Below are 12,833 nucleotides of genomic sequence, written 5' to 3'. Positions count from 1 at the left end.
TGATCAATATAAATCTCTCCGTTTAGAAATGAGGAATTAGAGGAGCAAAGTGTTATGATTTTGAAGTTACTTGGGTGGTTGGTGATAAAAACAAAAACAAAAAAACAGCTAGTTACACAGGGGCAAGTGGTGGTGTGGGGAGATCCACTGATCTCAGTGCTCGTGTGGAACTCCAGGAAGGAGGCTGTGTGGCCAGTGAAGACCAAAGGATCCAGCCTTTCCAGTGCTAGTATTTATCATTATTCACTTAGGAAGGGTGGGAAGAGAAATGTCAATTATACACTTACCAATGTAATACCTCTACCAGGACTGAAAGTTCTTATTATAACAATCTGTTAGCCCCTTGTGATTATCATATTCCCAATTTTTAGCCACTTTTACATTCCGGTCGCCGTCCCCAGCTTACTCTAACAGCATCTACGACACAGTGGGCTCTTGTAAATATTGATAGAATTAAACTGAACCCTATGGTAGCATACTTAGACCAGTGCTTTTCAAACGTTAAGATGCATGTGAATCCCCCGGGAACTTCGTTAAAATTCAGATTCAGAGTTAGAAGTTCTGTTTAGGACCTGAGATTGGGCATTTCTACCGAGTTCCCATAAGATGCTGATACTGCTGGTCTATGGTCTATATTTTTCAAGGTCTCAGAAAATGAGTCCTCTCTATTCGCATACAAAATATGAGTCTCACAAAGTGTGATCATTTAATGAGTTTACAAAGAAGGCACAGAAATACATTTTCCCTCTTTTAGGCACCCCTGCCCTCCCCATAAACGGAACAAATTAGATGCCATGGGTCAACGGAAAGAGTTGGAACTGAGCTCCAACTCCCTGTCTTCCAGAGGCAGGGGAAAGGGTAATGAGAGGAAGGAGGGAAGTGTTCGGGAGTTCACATGCTGGCGTTTTCTTTTCCATTTCCAGCTTTTAAGGAACATCTGCACCTTTGAACTGCCGAGGTCACGGGGCGAACACACCGGAGAGCAGCGCCGCACCGCACCCCCCTCCACGCCCTTGCCCAGGCGGAGGCTGCCGACGCGCCTGCGTGCGCGCTCCTTATAAATAGGTCCCAGGCGGCGGCCACTGGGCAGAACCCGGCTGCGGGCGCCGCGGGCTATGGCCGGCAAGGACGACCAGGGGCAGGGCAGCATCCTCTACAACATGCTTATGAGCGCGAAGCAAACGCACGCGTCTCCGGAGGCGCCCAAGGCGCGGCTGGGGGGTCTGTGCTGGGGCTGCTCATGCGGCGCTCAGCCCGGAGTGGGCAGAGAGGGGCTGCCGGGCGGGCGGGCCGTGGCGCTCCTGTACCGCTGCTGCTTTTGCGGTGAAGACCACCCGCGGCAGGGCAGCATCCTCTACACCTTGCTCACAAGCGCAAAGCAAACGCACGTGGCTCCGGAGGCGCCCGAGGCGCGGCTGGGGGGTCTGTGCTGGGGCTGCTCATGCGGCGCTGAGCCCGCGGTGGGCAGAGAGGGGCTGCCGGGCGGGCGGGCCGTGGCGCTCCTGTACCGCTGCTGCTTTTGCGGTGAAGACCACCCGCGGCAGGGCAGCATCCTCTACACCTTGCTCACAAACGCAAAGCAAACGCACGTGGCTTCAGAAGCTCCCGAGGCGCGGCCAGGCGGTGCGTGGTGGGAGCGCTCCTACAGCGTGCAGAGGCTGGCGGGTAGAGAGGGGCAACCGGGCGGGCCGGCCTTGGCGCTCCCGTACCGCTGCTGCTTTTCTGGTGAAGACCACCCGCGTCGGGGCTACATCCCCTATGGCATGCCCACAAGCGCAAACCAAACCCACGCGGCTCCAGAGGTGCAGCCGGGGCCCCCCTGGTGGCACACCTCCTATTACGTGCAGCGGCCGGTGGTCCTCAAGAGTCCACAGGTGGTCTGCGAGGCAGCCTCGGCGGGCCTGTTGAAGACGCTGCGCTTCGTCAAGTACTTGCCGTGTTTCCAAGTGCTGCCCCTGGACCAGCAGCTGGTGCTGGTGCGCAGCTGCTGGGCGCCCCTGCTCATGCTCGAGCTGGCCCAGGACCGCTTGTACTTCGAAACGGTGGAGACCTCGGAGCCCAGCATGCTGCAGAATATCCTCGCCACCAGGCGGCGGGAGACCGCAGGCGACGAGCCACCGTCCCTGCTCACGCTGCAGCCACATTTGGCACCGCCGCCGGAGGCCAGGCCCTTGCCCTCCGCAGCAGATGTCCAAGCCATCAAGGGCTTCCTTGCCAAGTGTTGGGGTCTGAACATCAGTACCAAGGAGTACGCCTACCTCAAGGGGACCATACTCTTTAACCCGGGTAAGGGACCGGTCTTGGGCGCCAGCTTTTCCCAACTCAGAAAAGCCCTGTGCAGTGTCTACCCTGAGGCGCAGGCACTAAGGAGTTTTCAGTGATCAGAGGAGTGTCGGGGAATAGGTGAAGAATCGAGAATAACTCAGCAGAGTTGAGGAGGAGGGCGGTCCAGGAACCATTCCTGGTGGGTGGGCTGCTGCCAGAATCTCAGCTGAGTGGACGGGGGTTGTTTGTTGAGGTTTGTACTTAGTTCTCTACACATTTCTTTTACTACAGAAAAGTTTGTGCTTTCATGGGACGTGGCTATTCCTTCTTTTCTAGTTCTTTTTTTTTTTTTTTAAATCCAGCAGCATAGCTTTAAAAAGTTTTTGCTCACTGCAAATTCTGTAACATTTCTTTCTGCAACGCCGTTCTGAAATTTACCAGAACCTTTTTGTTGGAGGAAATCTATTAAGGCTGGCAAAAAAGGAAACATTTGTTAAGGTCTCCATAGACAGACCATCCCCGGGAATCAGACAGAACACTGGACCTAGTGTTTCAAGGGTCTGCCTCTGAATGGTCATTTGTATGATCCTTAGCATCTGGCTTATCCCGTCCTCCAAGTGTCTGTGAATATTAGGTTGGCAAAGAGGCAGGAGAAAGACACAGTAGGGACTGAGAGCAGGAGCACTGTATTTTAGAACTTGAAGAGACCTTAGAAACCTTCTAATCAATCCCTCTGCCCTGCACCCTTACCCCACCACATTTTACAGAGTAGGTAGCCGAGTCCCAAAGGACCTTACTCCAAAATAAATGGCTGGTGTGTTGAGGCACTGGGTGTCCTATCTTCTGGCCCCAATGGGATGTCAGCTGCACCACACTTTTCAGGTTGTGTGTTGGGTGCTGGACACTGCCTCACCCAGTGCAAGCATATCATGGGTGAACACTCTGGACAGGCTGGCACCTTGTCTCAGGTGTGTTCTACTACTAAAATCATCTTCAATCAGTATCCTTCTAAAAGGGGCACAACTGGGAAGGAAGTGTCCAAGCAACTTGAGTTGGGATAGTTTTTATAATGCTCCTTCTACATCCTTTTTCGCTGGTGGCAGGAGTCTCTGGTTATGTCCCTGCTCCCTGCTTAGCATTTTTTTTTTTTTTTTGAATGGGTTTCGAGCAGTATTTAGTGGGATAATACTCTTAATTCGTTCAGACCTCACGTTTCACGACTTAAACACCTCAGCTCATCTCCGTTCCTATTGTCAGTCTGGTCACTCTTTTGTTTATACCATTGTTTTGCAAACTTGCCTGCGAATAAGAGGCCCTTGGGGGGGGGGGGGGCGGGGGGGGTTGGGGGGGGAGGTTGTGAATAGCGTTTCCGGGCTTACCTACTCCTTCCAGAATTTCCCCTAGAAATTCTGATTCAGGAGCTCTAGCCCAGGGTCTGCAAATCTGCATTTGTAATAAGCGTCTCAGGTGATTTTAAGATCATTTGGAAAAGTTTTGGGCTCCTTCAGCCTGTGTTATTAATCAGTCGTCTACTATGTGTCCTATTCTGTTGGGATACATAGGTGAGACAGGGGCTCAGCTTCCAGGAATGTACATTAGTTTCTCTTTTCAGTAGTTTCTCTTTTTTTCCCTTAATCCTGTTTTGCATACTTTTGTTACATGTACATGCACTCACACACACCACTCCCCCACCCCTCCTTTTCCCACTCCTCCTCCCTTATTCTTGCACTGCTCTTCTGAATCCTCTCTCAGTGAATTCAGCCAGCTAAGCTGAGTGGGTTTGAAACACAAATGCACCTGCATTTTGGGAAAAGGTAATGCCTACTAAGTGTGTGGCCTTTCTTTGCTGTTTATCCTTTTGTATTCCCTTATCTTTATGTTTAAATACATAGATATATATAAATAATATATTATTATTTACATATAGACATGTGTGCATTTAAACATAAAGATAAGGAGATACATAAAACTAGAATCCATCAGCCTTTTCTCTTTCCTGACTGTACCTTGAAGGCCAGTCTTTTTGGGAAAAAGCCACTTTTGCAGGGGTGGGGTGGAGGGGTGTGGTGTAAAAGCAGAGAAAAATAATGTGGAGTTCACAAGATGAAGTTCTCACAAACCACAAATCTAGACCTAGAGGAACTTCAGATTTCTAGAGGAGTTTCATCAGTGGAATTCAAACGCAGTAAAATTGGGTCTCAAGCCTGGTTATTGAGCTGTAGGTAGTAGGGGATGTTAATGCACGGACTGGGGCAATCAGAATTGAAATATGGATTGGAAGTGTTCCTATCGTTATTTTATTTATCAGATTTGATATTGGCCTATAATAGGAGTGCCTCTCACCCATTGCCATTATTATGTTTTAAATAACACTGCCTGGTTCTGCTACTCTGTGATGATTAACATAGTGCTTTTCAAATGTTTTTTGTTTGTTTGTTAAATTTTATAGAAAAAGAGAAGGAAAGTGATTGCAGTCTTCACTGGCATCATTTAAACCAAATGGTAAACTGCTAATTAATTGAATACAAGTTAAAGAACTCTGTCATGGAGGATCAAAGGACTTTGAAAAGCAGCCTCCTCTTACTATCTTCTTTATAAAACTTACATGCACTTAATCTTTCTTGCATTGTATTTCATTAACTTTTACTTAAGTATCACACTGTATTGCAGTAAGGTTGTGTATTTCCTATTAGAAAATTTGCTTATGAACCGTTTTGCAACCCATGATATTTTCATGTTTTCTTTTGAACCTGTTAATGGCTATAAGGGAATGCTTTCAAAAACCTCACTTTCTAAAAAAAGCCTTTTGGAATACTCATTAGAATCATTCTCTCTCTCTCTCTCTCTCTCTCTCTCTCTCTCTCTCTCTCTCTCTCTCTCCCCCTCCCTCCCTCCCTCTCCGCCCCCCAAATTTTTTCCAATACAGAAATCATGGTACAATAAGTTAAGAGGCCAGCATTAGCTTTCAAATTACCATTGGCCTCTAAACTAATGTCAGCCTTCAGGCAAATAATTAAAACAAAATCTGTGAGTCATAGTTTGTGGCTGTGAGTTTACCACCATTGTCTGGGCAATCTGGATAATGGTGGGAAATTTGAGGAAGAATGGTAAAATATTTCTCATCTGGCAAAACTTATTGTTGTTATACAATGGCCTGTTTCTCATAGGTAAAAAATACTGTGCTCACCTCTTGAAATATTATTAATTTCTTCATATTTGCATAGAAAGTGAACTGGAGCAGTGATTCATTAAACTATATTCTATTGTCATATTAAATGAAGTGTGCATTTGTTGACTCATGGCCAGCAGTTTTTAAATGTGTATACAAACATAGTGAATATTAAATAAGAATAATCACGTGATGTTTCATTCTTGGAGGTGTTGCTTCTGAAAAGTTAGAACTAGTGTGGCATTTTATCCTTGCTCTAAAAAATCCTTGTAACCAGGAGGCTTGAGCTCTTGTTTAATTGGGAAGAGGCAGAAACGAATATATTTAATAAACTAGCAAAGGACTCTGTGATGAGCTGTTTATAACAAAGAGATGTTTCTCCCCTCAGATCTGCCAGGCCTGCAGTGCGTGAAGTACATTCAGGGACTTCGGTGGGGAACTCAGCAGATACTCAATGAACACATCCGGATGACGCACAGAGGGCACCAGGCCAGATTCGCTGAGCTGAATAGTGCCCTTTTCCTGCTGAGATTCATCAATGCCAATGTCATTACCGAACTGTTCTTCAGGCCCATCATTGGCACAGTCAGCATGGATGACATGATGCTGGAAATGCTCTGTGGGAAGTTATGAAGGCATGTGGGCCACACAAGTGCAGTTCTCCATGAAGGAAGGATAAAGAGCTGTGGGTAGAAGAGTAAAATAGTATAAAATAAACTTTCTTATTATTTTTACATGCATAGTATTTTTGGATTCAATTAAAGAAACACTTTAGTTACAGACAATTAAAAAGTCCTGTGTTTCGTACCGTTTCATCATGAAGGAAAACATTTTCCAACAGGTTACATACCTCCATACATCTTTAGGGAAAGAGCAAGGTACTAAGCTATTTTCACATGTTTAGTGACTCTTTTCATTGAAACTGCTCAAATTAAATTTGCAATATTAAGTTACAATAAATTTTAAGGTGTTAACCATTAACTTGATTGAAAAAAAATCTTCGTCAGGGTTTAAGTAAAGCTTTAAAAATTATTAAAACCTAGCCAACATAAGCAAAAGGTATCTTTGTAAGTAACATCATGACACTTGATATATAACATGCCAGTGTCAGTGGGTGATGACTTTGCTCCATATTCATTTCCACTTCTATCAGCTATATTGGAAGCCTGTCTTTGCACCCACCTGGAGTCAGGAGGCAACCTGTGATCAGAAAGGTAACAGAAAGTGAAATTGATTTTCAGAGTTTTATTTTGGGATTTCTCTGTACGCAGTTATGGATTTGAAATAAAGTTTCACAAAAACTTACATTCTAGGGCTGACCCTGTGGCTCACTCGGGAGAGTGTGGCACTGGGAGCACAGCGGCGCTGGGAGCGCTGAGGCCGCGGGTTCGGATCCTATATAGGGATGGCCGGTGCACTCACTGGCTGAGTGCGGTGCAGACCACACCAAGCCAAAGGTTACGATCCCCTTACTGGTCACAAAACAAACAAACAGAAAACTTACATTCTATAAGGTAGGGTTATAGTTCCAGAAAGCTCAACATCATTATAAACCCCTAATTATACCACACATTTTAGATATGTTATCTTTGTAACTGTCACATTGAAAAAGCATGGCTTAAAATCATAAAGTGACTTCATTGTTGGCTTCTGCTGCTCCTTTAAATATAATTCATAGAACTAGTTCTTCCTTGTCCTCAGATGAAATTTAGGTTGCTACATGTCAATTCAGTTATACCCACAAATAAAATGCTGGTTAGTATATCTAGTTCAGGGCAGTAACCCATTGCAGAGAGTCTTAAACTTTCTTCTGTGCAGACCCCTTTGGCAGTCTAGTGAATCCTATGGACATCTTAGAATCAGGCTATCAGAGTCATGTAGCAAATAAAATATTTAGGATTACAAAAGAAATGAATGGTGTCAAAGTACAATATTAAAAATGTTAAATACTTAAAATATTTCTATATGAGGCATAACAATATATATGCTTCTTTATCAACACATTAAATAAGAAACTATCAGGTGGCAGGTCTAATACCTACCTTAATTTCAAAGCAGTGATCAATGTAATTGAAATTTCAAGGTATCTGTAACATCTATAATGTGATAAGAAAATACCTGAGATTTCCACTGGTGACTTTGTTGGGAAACCTCAAGACCACTGCCCCGTTCAGAGATTTGCAAGGTCTCATGGAATTCAGCAGATAGAGCATTCACAGCTAAGATTTATTACAGCAATGTAATAAGGATAGATGGTCAGATCATAAGGGAAAAAGACACAGGTGGAGTCTGGAAGAATCTATATGCAGGCCTCCTTATGCTCTCTCCCTCCCGTGAGGTGTCACACAGGGTGCACTCTTCCCCCAGCGATGACAGCTCAGCAACGTGTGTGATATTTCTGCCCAGGGAACCCTTTTGTGATTCAGAGCTGAGGGTTTGTTTTGAGGGCTGGTCACATAGGCACCCTTTCCCTAGCATGTGCCAAAATTCCAAACACACAAAGCAGGAGCGCAGCATGCACTGCATTGTTTGTACAGTCTAGGTGTAGTGAGTCACCCTTATGAGTTAGGGAAAGGTGAGGACATTCCCCAAATCAAAGTTCCCAGATGTCAGCCAATGCTTGACCTTGCAAGCAAACAGGCCGTTCTAAGGATAGGAGTCTCAGACCTGCTGTGTTAATTCTTTTCTGTGCAGTCCACCCCCTTGACCATTGGCCAAGATGTCTTTAGAGAAGAATTATCAGTAGGGACCCACACAGAAAAGTATGACCAACCTGAGGTGTTGATTTCCCATATGGACTTTGCAGTTAAAGCAAATTCCATTAACCAGAAGTAGTTCTATCCTAGGCAGCCAGGTGGCTTCCTCCATCAGTTCCTGTATGAATTTTTTTTTCTTTACCTGGCCCAAGCCATCAACTCAGGCCCAGCTCAGCTCTGGCCAGTAAGTTGAAGCTCACCTGCATGCCTTCCGGGGCTGAGGCAGTGTCATAATAGGGCACACACACACACAGGTGCAATCCCTGAGGGCACACATGGTCCTCTGGAAACAAAGAGTTGACAATGTCAAGGTACCCCGAGCAGGGCCACGCAGCCCCAGCATGGCCTCCCATGGTGGTGCCTCCACCCCAGGGTGCTCTGTCCAGTGTGGGTCACTCAGTTCAGTCCATGGTTTCTGAGGGGCTGCTTGAGGCCGTCAGTCCCAAACAGTTCTGTCAGTGACACTGGTTTATCTGCCTGGCGATTGCGGATGGCATCTGGAGGTGTTCTGCGGGGACCATGTGGGAGCTGGCCCTCTCCTCCCATCTCAAAGTCGCACTGTCTCATGCCATCTAGGCTCAGCAGTCGGGTTCGAATCCAAAGCGCTGGCAGCTGCTTGCAAAGGCAGCACGTGAGTTTTCCTTCAGTAAGAAGGGAAAGCTTCCAAAAGCAGTTCCAGAAAACAAAAATTGCCGATGCCCTACTCCCTCCCCTGAGCTGCCCCAGGTGCCAGGTTTTTACTTACTTTCTTTTTTTCTCAGTTGTTACAAAATTAGCGCGTCCCATTCAGTAATTCTAATTTTATGATTTTTCCTAACCAGTTCTTTTTTCACCCAGACGTTTCATCTGGAAGGATTGTGTGCAAGAGGAGCAAAAGCATTTTCACAGAATAACATTTTAATACAAGTTAACCAAAAAGACACATCATGTTCAGGACCTGGTCAGGGAGAAATCCTACTTTTTCAGTATTTTTTCCAAATGGATTTACATACCCCCTCCCCATGCCTTTTGTCCTGATCATTCATGTAGTGAGCAACCTAGAAAAGATCAATTTCTTTCTGGGGATAGTTGCATTGAATGATCAAACTGGTTTACTAAGGTGCGTGTAGCAGGAGAAAGGTTGAAGAAAATCGAGTCAAGCTATCAGACCATTGTTGCAAACTGTAACTAATCTGGAAAGTGGAATGCAAGTCAACAGCTGTGAGACATCCCAGAGTCTGATCTGATAGGGGTGGGCAGAGGGGTCACACTTCCTGTGGTTTGCCCTGCCCCAAATTGCAGCTTTCAGCAGGAATCGCAAGTTAGAAATGCAATTAGGCTCTTGTATCAGAAATATGGAGTTGATCAGTAGCTCCACTTTATTATTTATTTATTTATTTTGTTAAAGAAAATGTAATTTTATTAATATTATTTTTTACATTCTAGGATGTTGTTGTTGCAGAGCAGTTGGGAGGGAGGGGGAGACGGGAAAGGGGAAGGAAATGGGATGGAAGAAGGGGGAAGGAAGAGGGGCGAGATTAAGGCCTGTGCACCCCCCCATTCCCATAGGGGAGACTTAGGGCCTTCTAGTGGTGGCTTGGTCATTACCAGGCTGGGTGCAAATGTGGGTGTGTGGGTGTTTGGCAAAAACCCTCTCCCCGCACCATCCCAGCTCAGGAACCTGGGGCCCTTCTTGCTGCAGCTTGGTGGTGGTCTTAGCTGGGCTGGTTGCACTTGTCTGGGGCATGGCCAAGGCCCTCGGCCCTCCACCGCCCCTGCTTGGGAAAGCCCCAGGCACTTCCTGCGGTGGCTTGGTGATAGTTGCTGGGCTGAGTAGCTCTACTTTAAATGGTCCCATTAGAGAACAAGCCCATTCCCTAGGGTATCAGCAAGAGACCCATATCTTCCAGCCAGCATAATGTTTGATAACTTATGATCCCACAGAGGGGTGTCTTAAATTTGCAACAGTCCCAGAGACTGAGTTCTGTTCATTGAGACTGCATTCCATTCAGCATAGCTCAGTGCTGAAATTGAAACAGCCCACAGCAGACAGCATCAGGTTACAGCTTAGAGTAAAGTCCAGGAAATTAGGATCTGTGAATTCCGTATTCCAAGAAAGCCAGAGGCTTTTCTTCAGCAGCGGTGAAGCTGAGATGCTGTAGGGCCAGACACCTGTGTTCCAAGTTCAAGTAACAAGCAAGGGTTTCCTAAGCACTTTTTACCCTGTCCATCCAGATTATCTAAATTGACCTATGTAAAAATGTTCACATAAGGCCAGAAAATCATCAGCCCCTAAGGATCAGAAATCTGACTTCATAAGAGCTCATTAGCAAAAATCAACAAAAAACTCCACAAAAAAACCAAAACCAAAACCAAAAACCCTCGCTTTTTAAAACCACGAAAGTGTATTTTCATCTGGAGATTGCCTCTCTTTTTCCAGAGACTCCAACAGCCAAAATTATAGCTCCCCCCCAAAAAAAAGAAAAGAAAAAAAAATCATCTGTTAGAGTCTTGCTTTCAATACCAAGAGCTTAAATTCCAATTTGCCCACTTGTAGCAAGGGAACTGTGTCCCATTCACACATTTTTGTTTCTTTGCAGCTTTCCCTGATTCAGATAACTCCTCTAGCATTTATGAAATTATAAGCATATAACATTTTACATCAATTTTTATCATATATCCAGATGCAATAGCCACAAATGCAAAGCTGTATTTTAAAATTCCTTTTCTTTTCTCATTACAAGTTTACTCAAATCCCTACACATAAATTTGTCCTTTGCAGGGTTCACATCACAGCTGCCAGGAAAACCCAGCTGGAGTGGAAGGGAGGGGGAGGGGAGCAGTAGCAGCTAGGCTGAAGAAATGGCTAGAGAGGTCCCCTCCCGTTCTCACTTATTTGTGGGAGGTAGAAATAAATAAATAAATAAACACACAAACAAATGAAGGGAGGGGGGCGGGGAAGAAGGCAGAATAACCACAAAAATTCCTTGAACTATTTAAGTCAAGTGAACAGATATGATGCGGGTGGGGGGGGCGGGGAGGGGGGTGGAGAGGAACAAGTAAAGGGGCATGAAAATCAATTACAATGTATATTGAGAAATAAAATTTAAAAAAAGAGAGGTCCCCTCCCCCCTTTCTCTTCTTCCTCTGCTCTATCTAAAGTCTTGCTCCAGCCCTGGGAACAGATTTGACCTTTATTTCCTTCCTACTTGGAGGAGGGAGCAACTACAAACTAAATTTTGTGATATTTGGCCCATCCAAAGCCTATTGTGCAGTATGGTCGGGCCCTTTCTCCTCCTGCCCTGTGGGGGACGGGGTGTGGGTGGGTGGACAGTAACGAACAACAGAAAACCAAAAAATGAAGTCATCACCTACGTTATGCTATTTTCCCCTCACTGTAGTAGAGCCAGATCTGTATGGCTAAAAGCATCTAGGAGATCCACAGAGCCCACTCTCCTGGGGATGGGTCTATCATTTTCAAGTTCCATAGGTAACTTTTAGCTCTGACTACAGACAGCAGCTCAGCAGCTGTTTCATGCTATGGTTGACTCCATAGCCACCCAGGTACCAAAGTTTTATCATTCCATGCCCCTCTCTCTTTCTTTTCCACAAATAGTAGTTATATTTCAGTGACTTGGGACCATTCTAGCAAATTCCACCACTGCCACTACTGTGTCAGTTATCTCCAAGACCACCCTCATGTTCAGATATTGCTGAAAGGTCTAACAGTACTTCTCAGGTAGTTGTACTCAGGGCTAAGATTTATTACAGTGATGTAGTAAGGAAACAAAGACTTATCATAAGGGAAAAAGACACAGGTGGAATCTAGAGGAATCCATGTGTAGGCCTCCTTATGTTCTCTCCCTCCCATGAAGGGTCACACAGGGTGCACTCTTCCCCCAGAGGGGACAACTCAGTAACATGTGTATGATGTTTCTACCCAGACAAACACTTTGAGATTCAGAGTTGAGGGTTTATATTGAGTGCTGGTCACCCTCTTCCTAGCATGTGCCAAAATTCCAAACACACAGAGAGAAAGCAGGTGCTCACTGTGCACCACATTGTTTGCACAAACAGTCTAGGCTCAATGAGTTACCCTTAGGAGTTAGCTAAAGGTGAGAACACTCCCAAAGTCAAAGTTCTCAGAAGTCAGCCAAGGACCAAGCTTGCAAGTTGGCAGGCCATTCTAAGGACAGCAGTCTTGGACCTGCTGTGTTAACTCTTTTCTGCACAGGTACTGCTAATGCTACTCTATTTTAATACCTACATTCATAATTAAAGGACAGGCTAAATTTCAGCTAGAGGCTAATAAAAATAAATGTGGAACTATTTTTTCCCATTCAAGTTCACTGAACCTCTGATCTCTATCCACTGGCTTCTCAAAGACAAAAGTTCATTGATTATTGATTCAAAACCTCTGAAAGTTAATAGCTAATTTTTTCTCAGTCTGAAGCTTTTCCAAGTTAACTGCCTGCAATGGGACAGCAGGGGCTTCTAGTATTTTTCCCCCACTTTGCACTTTTGTTTCCACTTTCATATCTTACTACCTACATTTGCAGATACCCACAGGGTTTGAAAGCATCAAGGAGGAAGAGTTAAGGTGAGCAGAAGAGTTCTTACCTGACTGATGCCAATCTTGTAGTTTTTTTCTGGTCATGACAGAT

At 45.1% G+C, this 12,833-nt stretch overlaps 1 protein-coding gene across 1 annotated transcript; it reads left to right on the top strand.

The window, feature by feature from the left end:
* Window positions 1-1,115: 1,115 nt before the first annotated feature.
* On the top strand, window positions 1,116-6,067 carry NR0B1 (nuclear receptor subfamily 0 group B member 1). Its single transcript, XM_063084463.1, has 2 exons — window positions 1,116-2,286; window positions 5,823-6,067. The coding sequence occupies exons 1-2, from the start codon at window positions 1,116-1,118 to the stop codon at window positions 6,065-6,067; spliced, it is 1,416 nt and encodes a 471-aa protein (XP_062940533.1).
* The last annotated feature ends 6,766 nt before the right edge of the window (window positions 6,068-12,833 follow it).

The sequence above is a fragment of the Cynocephalus volans genome, chromosome X, assembly GCF_027409185.1.
Source record: "Cynocephalus volans isolate mCynVol1 chromosome X, mCynVol1.pri, whole genome shotgun sequence".
Taxonomy (NCBI): Eukaryota; Metazoa; Chordata; class Mammalia; order Dermoptera; family Cynocephalidae; genus Cynocephalus; species Cynocephalus volans.
This window is presented reverse-complemented; position numbering and strand designations above follow the sequence as displayed.